The 22500-nt window shown below is 41.1% G+C and overlaps 1 protein-coding gene across 2 annotated transcripts in view; it reads left to right on the top strand.

Moving 5' to 3' along the window:
- The window catches only part of LOC122799233 (probable low-specificity L-threonine aldolase 2), a 556505-nt gene that overhangs the window by 140327 nt on the left and 393678 nt on the right, over window positions 1-22500 (top strand). For both annotated transcript variants that reach the window (XM_044068161.1, XM_044068160.1), the window contains exon 3: window positions 21098-21186. In XM_044068161.1, the coding sequence (XP_043924096.1) occupies window positions 21098-21186 (89 nt within the window). The remainder of the gene's footprint in view (window positions 1-21097; window positions 21187-22500) is intronic.

Below are 22500 nucleotides of genomic sequence, written 5' to 3'. Positions count from 1 at the left end.
AGGAGCCTTTATGAAACTGAGTAGAGGGACAGGGATTTTAGCCAACATGTGTAGGGTAGATGTTTGAGGCCTTGGATTCTCTTGTTGAGGAACCTCTGTGTTCTATCCAGCTGCTGCATGTGCTTTGCAAAGTACGTGCCGAAGGGGGTGTTGTACTCAGTAATTGGGCTTATAAGTCAAGAATACAGGAATATTATGACCTCCTTGTCCCTGGATGAGATACCCTTATTTATGAGGTGGGCCATGTAGAAAACTTTCTGTACAATGGAAGCAACATGGTGATTATAAGTCAGATTGCTGTCAACCTGGGTGCCCAAATCCCTTATGACTGATTGCATGCTTAGGATGTTAATATGATAATACATGCTGACATCACTCTCCCCAAAGGAGATGATGATATATTTTTTGGCATTCATCTTGAGGCCATGTTTTGGCACCAGTCCTTTGTTTGGGTGAGACCCTCTTGGAGGATGTCCACATCACTTGGGGAATTGATGACCATGCCCAGCTTGCAGTCATCTGCAAACTTGGCTAGCCATAGCCCACTGGTTTTGGCCTGCACCTCAGAGAAGTATATCCCGAATAACAGAGGCCCCAAGACCGATCCCTGGAGTATGCCGCTCATTACGGTTCTATTGTTTGAGGTGGCTTCCCCTATTTTAATTAGGTAGGTTCTATCACTTAGCCAGTTTGCTACCCATCTGGTAACATATGGATTGATGCCTAGTTGAGAGAGTTTATTTGTTATGCCCCAGTGAGGAATTGTGTCAAAGGCTTTGGCCAGGTCAAGGTAGGCGATGTGCACCATCTTCCCCTCGTCCATGGCTTTGATGACCGGCACAAAGAATTTGATCAGATTTAACAGACATGGCCTCCCCTTCACAAAGCCAAACTGTGTGGGGTCGAGTGTTTGGAGGTTGCCAATGTCCCTGTTAATGAGGTCCATGATAATCCAGTCTATGGCCTTGCAGATCAGGCTAGTTAGGGTGATGGGTCTATAATTTCCCGGACTGGTGGACGCTCCACCTTTGTGTAAAGGAATATTCTAAAATTTTTGTGGCAAATCAGTGAGGATTGAATTCACTATATATTAATAGAAATTTAAGTTTGACTTCATATCCTTCAGAAAATGTATGGTAACACAAGAACGCAAGACCTTTTATTCCAGCAACTTTAAGAATACAAGAGCAATATTTAAACTTAGCCCCTCTTTTTGGGGCTCTGTCTCCCCATTATCTTTGGCTTTGTCCAGATTTTGTGTGCCAAAAGGTTTAGAGCTATGACTGACTGGCATTTAGTAGCAATGTTGTTCCATTACAACAAGCCTCTGTGCTGCATCAAGGCAGCATATCCCACAGAGGGGACTTCCAGCCCCTTCTTGTCCTCTCTTGCCTATTATCTGTATCGCTTATTGCAGTAATCCCTATTGGTAGAATTTCCTTCCTCCATTCATGTGCTGGCTTAGTTCTTTGAATACTTTCTGCTGCTTTACGATTATAATATTCTGTATGATTATTTTCATTCTCCTTAAGCGTCCGCATCCAAAATCCCAGTGTCTCCTTGTTCTCAAGCTTCTCCCCTGTATCATCATTAGCCCTTTCACTTTGAATTATAGTCTTCTGCTTGGGTTACGTATAAGAGCCTTAACTGTGTTGCTCTAAAATACTCCTTCAAATCAGATAATCCTAGTCCACCTTGTTCTGTTGGAAGAATCAACTTATCCCACATGACCCTTGCAGTCTTCCCCTCCCAGATAAAATCCTTCAGCTTTTTCTTAATTGCTATCCACAACTTCTCCTCTGGTTGATAAAAATATGCCTTACCTCATAAAAATACACCTTACCTGTGTATAAAACCAAAAGGACTAAAAACATTTAAGTGCTTGTATCTTACTATCTATATCCATACAACAAAGCTTACAGTTTCTCATTTTTTGTATTTTATGTATATTTAGTCTCCTTCCGCATATCCTTGGCTGTTACAATGGAGTCATTTTTAATCCATACTCCTAAATACTTCATTTTATCATGTCTCCATAAATATGGCTATTGCTGGACCAATTCATATGTGGGCAGATAATGTACTGCTATTGCCTTTGTTTTAGCTTCATTAATTTTGTATCCTGAGAATATTTGAAACTGTCTTAAAATGTTATACAACACTGTAATGTCCCTTCCTGATTTTGTCAGGTGTAGAATAATATAATCTGCAAATAGAGCCAGCTTTCCTTGACTACTATACCAGTTATATCTTTGAATTTCTGAGTCCCTTATTTTCTTTGCCAACGGTTCTAAATATAATGCAAACAACAAAGGGGAAAGAGGACATCACTGCCTGGGTCCCCTACTCAAGCAGAAAGTATCACAGAGGACCCCACCCACTGTAATTGTCACCTCTGGCACATCATATATACTCACAATCAACCATATAATTTTATCAGGGAAAGCAACTACTTCCATTGCCCTGCTCATAAAGTCCTAGCTTACTCTGTCAAATGCTTCCTCTGCATCAAGACCAACCAACAACAGTGTCATTTTCTTGCATGCTGCTTACTTTTGGTAAATCAGTGTTCTGATGTTATGAAATGTTTGTCCCACTCCACAAACCCGCAAAGATCCATATCTATCAATTTTGGCATTCTTTTAGTCATTATAGACATAGGATCTTTGCCTTCTTTAGGTATTATGGCTACCACTGCTTTATTCCAGGATGTTGGTACTTCTCCTCTTAAAATACTGTTAAACAAAACCTTCCAGATCTTCATCAGATTTTCCCTCCTAGCTTCCAAACTTCCACAGGAATACCATTTATTCTTGGGGACTTTCCTGTACATTGGTTATACATCACCATTTTTATCTCATCTCCTCCTATCCTAACTGTTAGTAATTGAGCCTCACCTCCTTCTAATCTTGGCATATTTAATTTTTCCATAAACATTTCCCTTTGTACCTTTTCTTGATTTCCATATTTCTCTGCTATATAAGGACTTTCATAAAATGTCTTAAATATTTCTAGTACTTCTACAGGATCGCTTCTTATCTTCCTTTTTACAGGCTCCATAAGCTTGGTGACTCCCCTTTCTACTTTCTGTTGCCTGAGCCATTGTGCTAAAAGTCTTTGTGCTCTAGAGTTATTCTCAAAAAACAGTTGCTTGACAGCAGTCTTTCTGAACTCATGCATATTAATGAGGTAATCGATTATTTTCTGCTTAGCATTCTGCAGATGTCCTTCAAGGATGCATCTGCAGTCATCACATATGGGTTGTCCTGCCTCAGGCAGCCCTTCGGTCGGCCGGATTCCAAAGTCTGGGTCCGGCGTCGGCTGACGTTGCCCCTTCCCCAACGTTAGAGTGCCTGGGGTATAAAAGCGCCAGCCGACGCCATCTTCCTCAGTCTTTCTTGACGCGTGGTGCCCAAAGCAGAAGCAGTTCGCAAGTGCCGGTCGGCCAGCTCCTGTAATTCAGCTACCGAAGACTTCAAAAGCTAAGTACCCCGTTGGGGACTCTTTCTTGCCTCAGCCGATGTCAGATAAAGTTAATAATTGTTTAACTTGTGGGAAACAAATACCTCATAAGGATTTCCACTCTTACTGCCTCCCCTGCCTAGGCCCAGACCATGACGTCTCGGCCTGTTCAGCCTGTGCTTCCTTCAACCGACGCACTCTTAGACGTCGGGCGGAGTTCGCAGAGGAATTTTTTGGGGCTAGTTTTTCATACAAAATGCCGTCGGAGACTCCGACTTCACATTTAATAAAGAAACGGAAGGACAAGGACCGACACACGCGGGCCGCGGTTTTGGCTGAAACCACGGCCAGGCCTACCGCGAGTGTCCCGGTCTCAGATGAAACCGAGTCCTTGGTACCTTCGACACCCGAAACCGCTCAACCGACAACCTCGGCCCCGGAGGCCCCTGCTGAGTCGGTTATTGAATTTCCTTCAGAAACTGGTGTCTTGGAAACTTCCGACACCATTCCTCTAGACAAAACTACTCCAGCACGTGGTGCAGCTAGGCCTCCTGCATCCATGTCCATAAAGGCATTCACCAGGGCTAAAGTTGCTAAATATACAAAAGCTATGCCTCCCAGGGTTATTCCTCAGGGACCCTCTACAAGTTCACAGATTCTTACTTTAGCAGAGGACCTTATTTCCTTGATTAGGGGATCTCAACCTCATCCGGACAGGGGCTCTCAACCTCCTCTAGACAAAAGGCCCAGGGTTGAGCCCTCTGATCCCCACTCCTTAGAGGAGGCCTCTGATGGCTCTGCTCTCTCGGACTACCAGGAAGAGGCTTTTTCGGCCTATGAGGATTCTGATGCAGAGGAATCCATCCCCTCGGCCTCCCCTCCTGAAGAGCTATCCTTCTGTGGGACCCTTCACACTATGAGAGAGCATTTCAAATGGCAGGGCCAGGAATTTTCTGATTCCAGGAAAAGATTAAGAACTTTTCTGCATTTACCTCAGCATAGACCTTTGGCTATTCCTCCTGTTTTGAATGTCATTGATGATGTGTACTCTGAGTCTAGCATAACCCCTGACACTCTTCCCCCGGCCCCTGTCAAACCCGATAGGTACTACAGGGTCCCGGACTCGCATCATTTTCTTTACAAGGCCCACTCTGCTGATCCAGAAACTATTTCCCAGGGCCCTAAAGGGGTTGCAGCTGCCACCTCTAAAATCCACTCCCCTCTGAAAGGGAGTCCAGGGCTTTAGAGAGATGGGGTAAAAAAGTGTATACTTCTGCTACTCTTTCTATGAGGGCATTAAATTGTCAATTTCATATGATACAGTACCAAGAGTATTTGTTAGATGAATTGCATAAGAAACTGTCTTCACCTGAACCCCTAGATCACAAATCACTACAGGATCTGGTACATAACTCCCAGCAGGTTAGTAACCATTTCTTACAATGTGGTTATGATGCATTGGAAGCTTCATGCAGGTCAGCTATGACAGGTGCAGTCATACGTAGGCATGCTTGGCTGAAGGAGCAATCTCTGCCAGACCATGTTAAAGCTAAGCTTCTGGATGCTCCCCTGGAAAAGCAAAAGTTATTTGGCTCCACTGCTCAGGAGGTCTTAAAGAAGGTTGAGGAAAAGGCAAAATCTGTACAAACAGTTAAAGATTTTCTACAAGTCCAACCACCAAGATTCAGCAGAAATTGGCCTGCCAAGAATTGGTCCTTTCCGGACACAGAAAGATTTCAGAGAGGCAAGAACAGGCGTGCCAGAGGTAGAGGGCAAGCTAGAGGCTCCTACAGAGGGCGTCAATGGCAGCCTCCCAACTAGAGAGGTAGTGCAGGACCTACAACTGCTGCACAAGGACAGACTCAATGACTTTGCTTTGACTCCGCCAACCAGGGCTCAATTAGAAGCACCTTTGGGCGGAAAGCTTTCTTTATTCTCAGACAATTGGCACACTATTACAAGAGACAAATGGACACTGCAAATAATAGACAGAGGATACAGGTTCCATTTTCACACATTGCCAAAAAGAAAAGGCATGCCAGACCTGCCACCAAATCAAAGGGCAGAGGCTTTGAAACAAATCTCCAACTTAATGCAAATGAAAGCTATAGAAAAGGTTCCTCTTTCAGAACAAGGCCAAGGATTTTATTCCAGACTATTTCTTGTTCCAAGAAAAGAAAATCAATGGAGGCCTATTCTCAACTTGTCCACACTGAATACTTATCTCATTGTGCCAAAATTCAAAATGCTGACTCTACAGCAACTCCTTCCCATGCTGGGCAAGGGGTCTTGGCTGGTGACTCTAGACCTCAAGGAGGCATACCTGCATGTCCCTATCAGACAAAGTTGCAGAAGACACCTCAGATTTCTTGCAGGCTCAGAGCATTATCAATTCTCAGCATTGCCCTTTGGCTTATCTACTGCGCCCAGAGTATTCACGAAATGCCTGGCATCAGTAATTGCACACTGCAGACTTCAGGGGATTAAAATATACCCATATCTGGATGACTGCCTTATACAAGCGGACAGCCAACAAACTTTGGTAAAGGACTTGAATTATGCCATCCACCTACTGCAGGCATTGGGATATACAGTCAACTTTCACAAATCAAGACTTGTTCCATCCCAAAGAATAACTTTTCTGGGTGCGGATTTAGACACAACCACCCAAATGGCTTTTCTCACAGAAGAAAAACAAAGACAACTACCGGATTACTTCAAGAATCTGACAAGACAAACTCAGCTGACTGCAAGGAAAATCCTGCAGGCCCTGGGTTATATGGCATCTTGCATTCTTCTCATTCCCCAAGCAAGGCTGCATATGAGAACTACAATGGTACCTAAGGAGTTTATGGACTCAGCACAGCCACAGCTTAGAAACTTTGATCCCACTCATTCCATGTCTCCAAAAGGAATTTCTGTGGTGGGCTCAAGCAAGCCAATCAAACAGGGGTCTGCCCTACAGCAAGCCAATAGCCAGCCAAACTATTACAACAGACGCTTCAGACCACGGTTGGGGAGCACACATGGAGGGCAGATGTATTCAAGGACTATGGTCACAAAAGGAGCTACGCATGCACATAAACCAAAAGGAAATGCTGGCAGTGATACATGCAATCGAGGCCTTCAAATTCTTTCTGCATCAAGGCCACCTGGTAATAAGGACAGACAACACCACAGTTATGTGGTACATAAACAAGCAAGGAGGCACCCATTCCTACCCTCTTTGCAGACTGGCAATGACTCTATGGGAACTTTCCTTAAAACTCAATATAGACCTGCAATCCCAGTTTGTGCCAGGAAAAGACAATATACTGGCGGACAGCTTAAGCAGAAATATCATGGATGCACACGAATGGATGTTGCACCCAGACATCTTCCTACAGATAACACAGTCATGGGGAAGGCCAGACATAGATCTTTTTGCCTCCCCCCACAATCATCAGCCGAAGAAATTCTGCTCAAGGACATACCACCCACAAGCATGGAAAGTGGACGCCCTATCTTTCAGCTGGAGAACCCTAACAGTTTATGCATTTCCACCTCTTCCATTAATGACCAAGGTCTTACTGAAGATCAGGACAGAGCAGCCAAAAGTGATTCTGATAGCTCCGGACTGGCCAAGACAGCACTGGTACCCACTGTTAAAGAGCATGTCACACACAAAACCATGGCCTCTTCCTCAATGGCCACTTCTCCTGACACAGCACAATTACAAAACTCTGCATTCCAACCTGAAAACCTTGCGACTAACAGCCTGGAAAATACCTTGACTCCTCCTCAGGATAAGCTATCCAAGAGAGTGATCGATATCATCATGGAAGCTCGCAGGCCTTCCACAAGAAAGGCATATTCAGCAAAATGGAAAAGATTTCACATTTGGAACACCACAAAGGGCCTAGATGCGACAGTGATGAACATGCCACATATCCTGGAATACTTGGCAGAAATGCTCCACAATGGGCTGTCTTACTCTTCCATTAAAATTCATGCTTCAGCAATTTCAGCAGAGTACAATACTGATCCACCTGTTTTTTCTCATCCTCTCCTAAGACAGTTTCTAAGAGGAATTAAAAACATCAATCCTCCAAGGAAACCTTCAGTGCCTACTTGGGACCTTAACTTCCTGTTGGAAAAACTAACTCTGCCTCCCTTTGAACCAGCAGCATCTGCAGAACTACAGTTCCTGTCTTGGAAGACCGCCTTCCTTCTGGCCATAACCTCAGCAAGAAGAGTATCTGAGTTACAGGCCCTCATGGCAGTACAGCCATTTCTTATTTTCCATCAGGACAAAGTCTCATTGAGAACCAATCCTTCATTTATGCCAAAGGTGATATCCAGGGTCTCATTAAACCAAGCTATTCACCTGCCTACCTTCTTTCCAAATCCACAAAACAAAGGGGAGAAACTTCTGTACACCCTGGACATACACAGACAGTTGCGCTACTACTTGGACAGAATGAAAAGCTACAGAAAAACTGACCAGCTGTTGGTAGCATATGCTGCTGGTGCCCAAGGAAAAGCAATTTCCAAACAGACAATTTCAAAATGGATAGGGAATTGCATTCGTTTCTGTTATTCCTTCCATGGAAAGACTGTGCCAGCTAACATTAGACCTCATTCCACCAGAGCCACAGCCACCTCCACAGCCTTCTTAAGAGGGGTGGCTACCAAGGACATTTTAGAAGCTGCTACATGGAGCTCCGTGCATACATTTTCCAAGCATTACAATTTACCTTTATATTCCAGATCCAGAGCAGGCTTTGCTACGGCAGTCCTGCAGGGCATTTTAGCTACACCATCCTTTACATAGATCCTCCACCCCAGATTGGCTATGGTATTCTACCCATATGTGATGACTGCAGATGCATCCTTGAAGGACATAGTACAGTTTTGTACCTACCATAAATGTAGATGTCCGATAGGTATGCATCTGCAGTCAGGTTTACCCTCCCTCCTTCCCTCTTTGGTATTTATTGGGTACTTTTCCCTCTCATAGCTAGCTGGGGTTATCTATTATGGTGTATTTGTTGTATATATATATATATATATATATATTTATATATATTTCTGTGCATGTTTGGAATTTATTGCATTTATCCAAATTTAGCCTTCCTTTGAGGGCACCTGGCATCTGGGGCAAGAAACACTGAGGAAGATGGCGTCGGCTGACGCTTTTATACCCCAGGCGCTCTGACGTCAGGGAAGGGGCGACGTCAGCCGACGCCGGACCCAGACTTTGGAATCCGGCCGACCGAAGGGCTGCCTGAGGCAGGACAACCCATATGTGATGATTGCAGATGCATATCTATCGGACATCTACATTTATGGTAGGTACAAAACTGTACTTTGCTCCTCTTCTTGTTCTGTGGGATTCCCCATATTTTACAATACTTTAACATTTGTCAGTCCATCTAAATAATTCTTGTTACTTCTTATCCATATCTTCCTTTCTGTGGCTCATCCCATGATCACTGTTGGAAAGCTTGATCCGCTGTCTGTCCTTACACTGGTAATCCAGAGCCCCGATCTGCCGCTGATAAAACAAGAAACATACCTGATTTGGGGTCTTAAAAAGCTCACTTTCCCAGAAGTTCCGCATTGAAAGGGTCTGTCACACATTCAGTGTTAGGAATTGAATTAATCTGTATCTATTTTGTTGTTTTTTATTACAATAAAGTAATTAAAAGTCTGCTTCTGACTGCTGTGATACTTATTTGTTGGGACCGTTGTTTGGGTATCACAATACTTTTTGTTTTCTTTTAGGAATTGAATTAAGTGAAATCCATGGTAAGTAGAAATGAATCATATTAATTCATGAAATGATCTTTATAAGTAAAACCAGCATATTTTAACCATCCTATGATCTTCTTAGTTGAAGTTGTTAGTATACCATTAGTATGTGTTCCACACTTTGCCCATTTGTTCCACATTATGAGTGCTAGTGTTCCTCGTTTTGGAAATGGACAGTTGAGAGCTATGGTTCCAATAGTGGTAGGAGCAATGGGTCTAAAAGAATCTACAGTCATATTCAGACATACTACCTATACATATAACTCTGTATGAATTGCAGGAGGAGTCAGTTCTGGGTACATTGTGGGTGCTGCGAAAAGCACTTCAGGCCAACATCAAAGACTGGAACAATACTAATTTCATGAAGTTTAATTAGACCCTGATTTAGGAATGGGGTCCACTCCCATCATGGTATTAGAAACCCAAAAGATTTGGAGAAATTAAACAAAGTAGAAAAATCAGCTTCTACATTTCATAAAAAGTAGAAGTGCCAGGTAGGTAAGTTACAAAGGGAGGCAATACCTGGTATGTCATTTTTATTTTGAATACACAGACTAGATTTGTCACTGCAGTCGGTAAGGACTCTCAGGTTAAAAAAAATGTAATGTATCACTGATCACAGTTGTTCCACTGTTTCACTCCACTAGGGAACAGCAAGCAGAATGTACTCAAATGCCATCTAACCAGTGTGAATGACTCACAGGGACCAAAGACTGAAGCATACAGTAACTGCAAACTGAAATGGGTACTTCAGAGGTGTAGTAGGTAAACAGTGAAACAGGATACAGGGGAACCACTTATTAATTCCCTGAGTTATGAGAAAATTGCCTTCCCCCAACATACCTCCAAATATCAGTGCTGATAAAGATTTACAGATGAATGTTAAATCGAAGAGGACCAGTGACTGAATGGAACAAACAGATTTTTACACTAAGCATGCAACAGAAATTAGCTAGCATTGTTTAGCAGAGTAATGGCTACAGCAAAATTAAAAAAAAAAACTTAGTTCCCTGGCTGCTGCAGCCAATCATGTCCCTTGGTCCCTTGCTTCACTGAAGCAGATCTGATTGAGTGCAGCTTACAGACAAATTAGCGAAAAAAAAAAAAACAGAAAAAAAGTTTGCAATTGCTCGATGATGTTATGTCACACAGCCGTGCCGAGCAGTGAAAAAAAAGACAGAGAAACCTGTGGCTGCTGCATGGGGGCCCTTGTTCATGTGGAGATAATTGGGGGCTCCCCGCAGCCACAGGTTCGACGGGTGCCTAATGCTGGCTTTAATTATGGTTGCCATCAATAGTCTGATTTCCTTTGTGGACTACAAAATGGTCATGCACTCTAACTATGTAAGGATTGACTCAAAGTCAGTGGGAATCTCTTACCATGGATCTGTGTTTAGCAGATATGGATCCCCTCTGGAAGAATGTCACAAAAAAAAACATAAAAGTCCTTTTTATGAACAGTATCAACTAATCTTAGGGGTTGTCACTTGTCTCTCTCTCTCTTTGCAGTACTGTCCTGTGTGTGTGTGTGTGTGTGTGTGTGGGGGGGTTTGAAAATTGTAACTGTGTTGGTACTTTACAAGAAAAAAATATTTTTCTGACATCTCTAAATGTCACATAAATCTTTGATACTACATTTAAGTTATCTTAACATATAAACTATGGTAAATAACCAACATTTAAAGCTTAGCATGTCAGTACTGTGATGCTGCCTATGTAAATTTGTCAGAAGAGGTGATGACTGCCTTTAAACCCCTGACTGCTCTAATTGTTTTGTTTTGCTATGAAAGGGGAGTGTTAAGTTCTCCTCCTGTCAGCACTAAAAAATAGTGGAAAACAGTTCCGCAGCTTTCCGTCTTTTTTATAGCAGCTGCTGTGTTCCTGACACTAGCAGGATTAATTGCCCATCTAAACTTGACAGCAGTATTTGACAAGGTAAACTACAGATTTAACTGTGTCTATGATATGTCCTGTAAGTGGAGACAAATTTCTCTGCAAAGTATGTGAGAAGTTGAGCTTAAAGAAAAGTAGGTGGTCTTTCCCTTCCTTTGACTCCAATGCAAGGAAATAAAAGTTTTAAAAAGTACAGGCAGGTTTCTGGTACCTACACAATGCTGAAAACATATTGTAGGGAGAAAAGAAGCTTAAAGATTAAATTCAACTGTAGGAGAGGACAGAGATTTACTTTAATGAAGCCTGTCTGATTTAGTCCGGGTTTCCAATAAGCTGCAAGTTAAATCTGCCATTCAAGCTCTTTTTTCTTTAGCTTTGCATTCAGATTGCTTGTAACGAGCCCAATTTTATTCTCTCTATTTTATGAAAAATAAACTTCTCGTAGTTCCTACAGACCTGAGCATGTCTGGGCAATGCGTTGAAGTCCTTAAGCCTAATGTTTGAAAGGTGTTTGGTTACTCTTACATTGAGAACGTTAATTGTTTTTCCAATGTAAAATGCTTTACATTTTGTGCAGGTTGCCCAGTATACTACAAAGTGCTTTGTTGATGTGTATTAACCCACCAGATTTTCAGTAGCAAGCCCCGCCCAAACCCATCCTAACACCCAAGATCACAGCAACGTCACCGAACACTCATGAATAAATATTTTTTCAGTTTGTGGTCCGCATGAATATTCATTGTATTTAGACCGTGAAACTTCAACAACTTAAAGTAATGAAATAATCAAAGAATAAATTCTTGAAAGCAACTCCTCAAAAACCGTGACATCACGTTAACGGATTTAATCAGTTCAGTACCCTAGTAAAACAGTTAATTTTTTTAGCTATGAATCCCTTATACTGCAGTATTGTTGGTCTGCTGATAAGTCACAGGCATTCATTAAGAATACAAACAAATTAATTAAAAGCAACACAAACACGTACTTCAAAGTAACGGATTGCAGACATTATAGTCCTCTAGTTGCACGGGTAATGGATTGCAGATGTTACAGTCCTCTAGTTGCAAGGTACATTTTTCAGCTATGAACTGGTAATACTGCGGGTACATGGAGCTGCCACTATTTCAAACAAAGTCATTGAAAGAAAGTAATCAACATTTACAGAACAGCACTGCATTATTCATTTAAGTGGAGCACACTGCAGCTACAAATGTGCGTGGCAATGTGAAGCGAAACTGTGTAGTACAAACATCACTTACTAAGTAAACTTGCAGTTGAAAGTTATGATACCTTCATTGCAGCTCTTATTTAAGCAACAGGTCATTCAGCAGGAATGATCAAAGATAAGGCACTCGACAACAATTTAGACAAAGTGTAATGTCTCATAACTTACAGTAAAAAGATGCAGCACCTAGTCGCTGGATGTCTGATAAAACTGCTGTGCCTCGCACTGTTGAGCAATACTTAATTAAGGTGTAATAGAGAGGAGAATAAAATGCATCTGTGCTATCTGTTGAACAACAGCCAACTACAACAAATAACTTATGAAAAGAACATGAAGTTCTACATGTTACAGCTAAATCCGGCTCTGTTATAAGCATTTGCAGAGGAAAACACGGAATAATTGGCAGGTACTTGGGGAGTTTTTCTTCAGGTGCATGAATGTATTTCATACTGTGCAATCATGGAAATGTTGTATCTGCATTAAAGTGCCGAAAGCTAGACTATTACTTTTATTTATTTCAGTTGTATTGCTTGTCTGCTTATGGAGACTACAATAGTGTTAAAAAGTGTTTTCATGTTGATAATTACTGGAAGAGATATGTATCTGAATTAAAATGCATTTGTTTGGCCACCCGAAATACAGTGTATTACTTTTATTTATGTAACTTTTACTGCTTGTCTGCTTACAGAGAATACAATAGTTATTTCTGAAATACTGACTACCTTTTCATTTACCCCAGAAATATGCCAATCATAAAGTAATGTATGTATTATGTCACTAGCAAATCTGCATTCTGTCAATCATACCACATTTGCATATTGTATCACTGGCTTCTGGCTTGTCAATCATGCAGGTCACACCCATTCCTGCATGAAACGCCCAGTGAGTTAATGCACATCAACAAAGACCTACACAGTTACTATTGCACTGAATGTGATCTGTTTATGTGCTGTTGGATTATTGCCTTCATAGCAAATTACATGATTTTTTTATGGTAAATTGAAAAGTATATATTATTTGTTGCTTATATGTATAACTTAGATCTGGTGAAGCTCTAACCAGAGTGAAAGTACTCATTTTTTGTTTTTACTTAAACTGTGGGTTAAACAAGCAAGATCAGCTTAGATCCTGTTTTCTTGTTTTAATAAGAATGCAATGTGATCTTTAACATGGATCTTACATTAGTATTTATGACAGTAGTTTATTTGAGCACACTGTATGTTGTTATCATTCCTGTATGACTGTTTTTTCCCTTTTCTGGTATATATATATATATATATATATATATATATATATATATATATATGTATGTGTGTGTATGTATATGTAAATATATATGTCTGGCTCAACTTGATACAGTCTGTGTGTAGAACATTTGTCTGTTGTGGATCATGAGGTCCAAGTGTGTGTGCATTTGTGCATATATATAAACACAAACACACACCATTTGTCTGTTGTGGATCATGAGGGATGGTAGCATGGTATTTTCCTGAGCTCAGAAATCATTGCTAGCATGGAGGATGATATTTAGAGTGCACATGGAGAAGATCTCAACTTTTGGAATGCAATCTTAGTTTGGCTTAAGACTTTAGTATTTATCAATCAGAATTTTCACATAAGAAGGCAATGTTATTTTCCCATGAGATTTCTGCAGGGCCTAATCATCTCACCATGCTTGTTCATATGTTAGCTGTGCAGTATAGCCTGTTTTGTGAATATGAAGTCTTTTTCTTCAATAGTAAGATTGACCTCATTAGCTGGAATCTTCCTGGAGTTGTATCCGCAGGGGCTGCTGATACTGTAGTTGAGTCTGAGTTTGGGTTAGTCAGTGATTATGAAATCATGAGAATAGTTTACACTGTACAGTCACCTTCCCCTTAGATCAAGTACTTTTGAGGTTGATTTTTTTTCCCTTTTTTCCTGCCTTGAAACATTAGGTCATGTTATTTTCCATGTTTTGTGTTCCATTCTGAGGTTAGGGATTTTTCTTTTAATTTAAGGGGCAGTTTACCCTGATTCTTAAGAAATCATCTCTACTTCATACATTTTGGAGCATTATAGCCCTATCTCAAACATCCCATTTATTGAAAAGGTTATTAAAAAAGACAGATCTGACATTGACTTTTCCGTCTGCCTCAACTCATGGGTTTGCCATATCTAACCAGATCTATTACCATTAACTTTCAGACTTTGGATCCAAAACTCAGGCTCATCCCCTTACCCTAATCGCCCTCCACCCTAACAATTCCTCATATCTTGTTTGCCGCTTAGAGTTCAAGTGTGATCTTGAAGTTCAATCCTTTCTTTGGACTTAGACATACTTTTTGTGCTAGGTAAGTCTAGTTTTTGTCTTCTATGGTTGTTTCTTGCCACTCATTCTGTGTTTTTGTGTACATTATAATAGATTCATTCTGTCTAGTGTGCATTTTATCATCATTTTGCTTTAGATGTTGCCCTTTCCTCTCCCCCTTCTAACAAAAAAATAAAACTGTTATATGTAGCGTTTCTTTCTGTAATAGCTTGTTAAGTATCGCTTCCTCTTTTGAATAGTAGTTCTGTCTATTTTGTGGTTGTACAGTCTTCCTCGTAGTGTGCCTTGTTGTGTGGTATCCTGACATGGATGAAAATGCAACGGCTTTGAAAAATGTTGCGTCTTTGGGCACTGAATTCCTCCCAAAGATCCTCACAGCATATGTGTTGATTGCTTGGGGTCTTTGCAGTTAGAGGAGGAGTATGAGCTCTGGTCATCCTCTTTGGACCACCGTTCTAAATTCTTGTTCAAAGGCCTTCTTCCTACCCCTGTGGAAAAATTGTTTTCCACTCAGGTGGTCTCCCTGCTTGCCAAACAAACATTTGAGAGATCCCATGACAGATTTTAAAGATGGAAATCTAAAGAAAAGGGAAAAGAAGAGGTTTCTGTGTATTGGGGTGGGGGAGAAAGGACAAATCAGGAGAAAAAGAAGTTCTTTATTGCTTGAGGAAAAGATCCTCAGATCTGTTTGATGCCTTTGGCCTTGTTCCAAATTTGCCAGGTCTTCACATCCTTCATCTTCCTTTACATTGGGGCTGGATCTGATCCATATCTGTTCACTGATGGCATCAATTCTTCTAGACATGCTTCTTCCCAAAAGTGACTTCTCCACAGCTCCAATCTCTTACCGTACATTCAGAAACACATTTCCTTAGTTCTTCTTGGCTACCTTCTCTGGCTTCTTCTCTCAGGTCATTGTCATCATCAAGAAGTCTTTGAGAAGTGGACTTGGATAGGATGATGTAAAAATTTGTTGAGGACTCAGATCAGATGGGGATCCTACCTGCTTCTCTTACCCTGTGATTACTGGGATCAGGCTCCTCCACTCAGCAGTTGCTCTTTCCCCAGTCTAACCTAGGGATCAGGCAGTTCTGGATCCAAGTGTTTCCCACAAGGTTCCTCTGTTGGAGCTGGTAGTCTGGAGGTCTTTGAGTCCGAGAGTGTTTCCCACTCATATGACTCCATTAACAGGTCTTGGGGGGGGGGTCCAAGAGCTGAGAGCTTGGTGTCAGTGAGTGGTTGTTGAGATTGACTCTCAGATTGTTGGATCTGTCTCTTCCCTTTGGCACCTCAGTTGTTGTTAGCTTGGCTCTTGTGCATGATGTGGATGCAAGCCAGGCCGTATCTCATAAGGGTCTCTTATCTGGGTCCTCAGACCCCAAGAGAACTCCCTTGGGACTAGCTTTGGACTTCAAAGTATTTGTGAAAGCACTGTCCCTGTTGAAGGAAGAGGTAACCCCAACCTCTTTTGGATCCATGCCAACTCTCTCTGACCTCTGGAGTTTGGTTCAACATCATCCTATCCCTTCAAAGCAGCCAGCTCCAACTAGCTTGGGCAAGCTGATAATAAGCGCTCCCCTTCAGTTTTTAGTTCTGCCCTGGATCATCCCCCCATTGAATAGCACAGGAAACATTCATACTAAAGGAGGCATTTGGACTCCCGCAGGAGTCTTTCACTGATGATACTAACCTCGATGAGAGGAAAGGGTCCACAAGATCCTCCCTAGAAGACATTTCCTTTGGAGACATTCTTGAGTTACTTAGGCAAATGGAGAGTTGGTCCATCAGTGCCCCTTCCTATGAGCAGTTGATGTTTCTTGATGTCTTTTGAGCTGGCCCACCTACTTCCTGGCTGGTCCCCACTGTGGACAAATGGATAGATTTGGTGTTCCCATCAGGCATGGAAGAAACCAGAAATGGTGATGGAGCCTATTCCTAGCAAACCAGATAAGATTTTGATTGGAGCCCATTCCTTGCAAACCTGATAAGATTTTGATCTCACCCTGAGGTAGACCACACCAGAGCAAGAGGCCTGTGGTACTTGCCATCATGCTGGTGACAGCCACTAAGAAATAACTCTTAGAAGAGAGTTTTCCTGTCCACCCCCAAACAGAGAGTCATGGGCCCTGGACAGATTTAAAAAGTGAGAAAATGCACCAGTGACATTTGCCTTATGTGTGCAGAATTACTTCTCACATTCAACAAGATTTCAGAGGGTTTTGACTAAAGAGCTCTCCAAATCTCATTCAGGCACCCTGACAATGGAGTGCCAAAAAATGTTGGATTCACAGCTGGCAACCATTCAGTCCATTACAAATGTGCCTGCATGCTTATTTTCCAGCATAGCTGATGGTACATATAGAGTGGCAGGCACCAGCATTGTCATACGCTGCCATGCCTGGATGCATCATTGTGATTTTGAGCAAAACTTTAAAATGTCCTTTTTGCATTCCCCCTTTGATGGGTCCACATTGTTTGGGCCTAAGGTTAAAGACAAACTAACCTGGAGTGAACCAGACAGCAGAACTCTGTCTCCCATCAGCATTAGTTTTTCCATCCACAAAGGCCCTTCTTTTGAAATCAAAAGGTTTTGAAGCAATTATGGTTCTGAAAATCTCAGAGTTTTGTGTAGGACACCCCTGGAGACAGTCCTCCCAGGAATAGAGTGGAGAATAACAATGGATATTGTCCTAGAGGTAGAGATGGCCTGCAAAATCAAGGTTTCGAGGTCCATTCACCAACTGTGCTCCTGAAAGGTTGCCTGACTGCATCACACTGCAGGCTATTGGCAGGTGCTTATCTCTGCACCCTCACACCTGGTCGGCCATCATTCTTGATTCTTGAGTGCTGAGAATAGTAACCAGAGGCCACTTCCCCTTTCTTCCTTTCTCAAGAACAAATAAACCTTTCCAATGTTTTACCCCCAAAGAGAAGGGAAGCATTCCAAGGGATTCCAAGGCTACTAGAAAAATGAGTAATCCAGGAAGTCCCACCAGACCAGCAAGGATCCAGTGTCTACTCAAGATTATTTTTGTTTTTTATGAAGAGCAGGGACCTCAGGCCCATTCTGAACCTCAGTCAATTAATCCAGTTTATAAAACAGACTTCCGTCTGGATTGTTATGGTTCAATTTATATTGCCTCTCCTGAGGAAGAATGACTGGATGTGCTCAGTAGACCTTCAGGGCACCTGCTACCACATCAATATAGAGAGGTGGCCCAGAAGTTTCCTCTGTTTTTGCTGGGAGCCACTCATTTTCAAATCAGAGCACTGCCCTTTGGGCTCACCACAGCCCTCCTAACTGTTTATCACGTGCATACATATATACATACATACAAATATTTCAGGCATGGACATTGATGCCCTTCTAGCGTACCAATATACCAAAACACTTCTTCCAATAATAAGTGTCCAGGGTGTTCTTAAAAATATCTAAACTAGTAATCGCATTAAGGTAATTTGGTAGTCTGTTCCATATATCAGCTGCTCTGTCAGAGAACTAATTAGTACACTTCTCATTCCTATAGAATCTTTTGCATAAGATGTCTGATGATTCTCTAGTACATTTTGATAACCCCAAACATTCCCAGAAGTAGTTTTCTCTAAATGCCATATATGGGCATAACCTTTTAAAAGGTTTCCATATTGTTATTCCATACTTAAATTTGGGTCTAATGTTAATAACAAACGATGACTTTATCATCTTTGATTTCCTAGATTTTATAAATCTTTTTATGCAACCTATAATTCTATAACTACCATTAACCAATTGGTTGATATGATTAGAAAAACTCAAAGCTGGATCTACCCATATACCCAGGTCCTTAAATGAATCTACAGTTTCAATCACTGGGTGCTGTATTAAATATTCACCTTTCAATTTATGTCACCCAAATCTCATTTGCTTAGTTTTTTATGTATTTATCAGCATATTATTCTCCTGTGCCCAAATGGTCAATTTAGTCAAGTTCTTTTGCAGACATGCCTTATCTGTAACACATGTAATCAGTTTAGCCAATTTCAGGTAATCTGCATATAGGCTATAGAACACCTCAGATGAAAAAGTTAGGTCTGAGAGATGCAATCCAAACAAGTAAGGGCCTTGGAAAGAGCCCCGTGGGACGCCAAGACATGTGCATGGCCGTGACAGTTGCACATCTCAGGCTGCAAGGGTTTCCAGGTTTTCCATACCTAGACTTGATGAAGTCCCATTTCATGGGATGAAAGTGCTTAATCAATATTGGTGTGATTAATAAAGTTCAGTTATTCAGGTTGTTCGAACTTCATGTGAAATATGCTGGTGTGCGACTGTTCCCTTGTTGAGTTCAAACAAAAAAAACAGGGTCCAACCATCTGTATAGTTAGTTTAAACAAAAATGCAAAGCTTTCAAGCCACTAAGAACTCCTCATCAGTGTTACAAAAATAACTGCACTAACATCATATTTAAATTAAAATACAGCCTATCAAAATCCAAGACAACAGTCACATGACATAAATTACATAAAAACAGCTAAAATGTATTAAAATGAACAAATAAATACAATTTATAATATAATGCAGCATAGACCAGCAGTTGGCTTGAAAGCTTTATGTTTTTGATTAAACTGACAATATTCAGCTCTTGGACCCTGTTTTTTGTTATTTACTTTGAAGTGCCTTATTGGTCTTTAGCTGCCTTACTACCTTTTTCTTTGTATGTCCTTGTCATGTTTCACAACATTTTTTTTTCTCTATGGGGAAAAAAAATTTCAAGCTGGTGTCAGTTCTTAGAATGAAACTTTTGTGCAATGATATTTGCTGTTCAGGGAAGTGTCAGCAGTGCTAGAGATGTGACGTGAGCCCGACAGTCACCTGGCAGCAAATGCTGTGCCTGATGTTGTACAACATTCGATTCTCACACCCACGGACCCAGGTTGTTTACAACACATATTCTACAGTGTACTTCTCTCATATCCATGGACCCAGGTTGTTTACTACACAAACTGTCTTGGGATATTGTATCCTAACCACTACTGTAGAAACTGCATTATTTTTATTTTTTTGTTCCCTCAGTAGCTGTCTGCCATCAGCTGTGTCCTGGTGCCTCTCCTTCACTTTCCCCAACTACCTATCTGACTTTCCTTTTCAGATATGGTGCCAGTTATGTCTTTATACTTAAATATAGACAGATTCACATGTACCTGTGTGTGTGTGTGTTGGGGGGGGGGTAGTGCAGCTTGACAAGAGCTGAATAAGCAGTCAGTTCACTGTTGAGATATGAACATGTTATGCAAAGACACACACTGTGCTCTTACAGGTCATGTGATTGCATGAACCCACTTGTGTACATGTAGAGTGCACATGGCAAGCACACTTGAGAGCCTATATAAAGGCTACACAGTAAATTTCTGCTCAGACTGAAATACAGGAAAATACAGGGAGAGATTTATAGCAAGTGAGCTCTGAGAATATAGAAAATAAGAGTAAGTCTAATTAAATAAAACAGTGGACATTTTGATGTAAAAGGTGAAAAGCAGCAGTCTCTAAAATAAGTTGCACTTGACAGCATAGACGACAAATGCCAAACATGACGAGAGCGAGAATTATTATTGCTAAGTCAGTGGTTCTTATCTTCTACCTCGCAGAGCAATGTAGACTCAGAGTAGATTTGGTAGTCTACTAACTGTTGTATTGGGTTGTCGTTCTTTCTGTTTCACTTCTTTACTTCTGTAAAACCTTTGAGAGGTGTATGGACTGGAATTCTGATTATGATTTCTGAAAAGTGTTTGATGTTTTACTTTAACTAATACTTAGAATAAAAACAGAAATGTGTACAAAGGATATTGGTTGAATATCTTAAAAATATTGGAACTGGGTTTGTACTGGAGTTCCAGTTCACCCCTTCATCTCAAGATAGCAGCATATTTGTATCTTCAGCTTCAGTTCTTGTCCAGCTATACCTGACTGCAACCTTCTCTATTCACATCCAGATGCTGATGACAGTCAGTGGTGGTTTGGCTGTCCACCATTATGAAGCAGTCAGGGGATATATTTTGCATGCCCTATTCCTTAACCCCCCCCCCCCAATAACTGTGCAAGCTGTTTGATCTACTAGAAACAGGACTTCCGTGCATCTAAGTTATGAGACTGTCAGATTCTATGTCAGAGTCTATGCAAGTAGGATGGATTTCTACAGTCTGTTCAGACATTTCTATGGAACATACTTGCAAGAAGCATAGCCAAAGTGTCAAAGTAATGGTATAATTAATGCAAGCTGACTGAACAAATAAGAATCTGTGGTAGGTAAGTGAGAGCAGAATTATGCATCAGTGAAATTAGGGCATGCCTATATTTCATTATGTATGCATCATTTGAAATTTTCCATTTGTCTATAGGTGTCTCAAACAATGTCTTGGTTTCTTTTATCTTTCAGTCATGTGCCACTGCAGTGAGCGAGGAGCTGAGCTACTGGTCGGTGATGAGTCTCACATACACCTGTATGAACAAGGAGGAACATCACAGGTATTTGAAGTGATTACAGATGCTTCTGTTTCATCTTATTGCTGGGTTATTTAGTTTGACGCACAGAAAAAGGTGGGAGTATATGACTGTATGTTAAACTGTCAGGATGTGGCATGCGTGTGTGCCACAGATGTGCAGATGTTGGGATCTTAGGATAGATAAAGCAGTGGGTTATATGTGAGCCAGTGCTCTGCTGGAAGTCTGAAAGGTAGACAACATTCAGAAGTTATGGCAATTGTATCCTGTGCAGACGTCAAAGTATGCTAATCATGCATTGACTAGGTATACTGATACCACAGTTGTTACCCAAGGGTCACTGTCAACAGTTAGTGTTATACTAGGTGACTGTTTACTGATGCATGTACATGTGTGCTAATGTGGCATTTCTGTAGGTGAACAGATGTGATAAGTATTCAGGTACTACAGTATATAAACTAGTGATATATTGTGTAACTAGGTACTGAAGTGGATAGCCATGTGCCTTTATGTAATAAGCAGCAACAGGTAGGCATTGTGCTGGCTAGCCAGGTACTACAGTAGGTGTGCTAGGTCATCAAGAATGACAGTAGATAGTCATGTGTGGTAGAAAACCAGGAACTAGAGAAGATAAGGAGGTGTGGTTGAGTTTCCAGGAAGAATGCACCAGCTCATGTTGCACGACTGAGTGAGCTTGTCATCAGTAATTGTTATTGGTGCTGATTCCATTGCAGTGCCAGCAGTGATTCACTGTTTTGGTAACTTCTTTCTTTTCTCCATATTTGTGCAGCTGTGGAGTTGGTATTTATAAGTAAGGGTATTTGGAAGGGCAACGGACCCTCCATGTGGTGGGTGCTTGGAGAGAGGGGTCTCTCCCTCTCTGTCTGTTACTAGATATCTAAGATTCAGCTTTCTTGCACTTTGCTCTCAAGATGAATGCCTTGGTGTTCATTTCCTGAACATATAACAACAAGACTTGATCATAATCCTCTCAGTTGTGCTGGGTAGAGAGGTAATTCAACAGACAACTAAGATCTGAGCTAGATTATTGTATTACGCATCACATTTTAATTTTTACATATAATTTCCATAATTACATGTTTATAAAACACTAATAACCTAGCTTCTTGTCATACAGTCAGTGCTTATATTTATCTTCAGTAAATTGCCTTTGCTAAGCATGTAAATTCAAGTATCACAAAGAACTGTTCTATATAATTTTGATCTTCAGATGGATTTAACATCAGTCCTTAAACAAAAAACATTCAGACACACAAGTTAACTGTTTACAATATAACTTAAAATTAGATGTTAACCAGTGACCATATTGTTTTATTG

This window comes from Protopterus annectens, chromosome 4.part0 (assembly GCF_019279795.1).
Source record: "Protopterus annectens isolate FY-2018-M chromosome 4.part0, PAN1.0, whole genome shotgun sequence".
NCBI classification, from domain to species: Eukaryota; Metazoa; Chordata; order Ceratodontiformes; family Protopteridae; genus Protopterus; species Protopterus annectens.
Note: the sequence above shows the minus strand (reverse complement) of the source record. Positions and strands in the feature narration are given on the sequence as shown.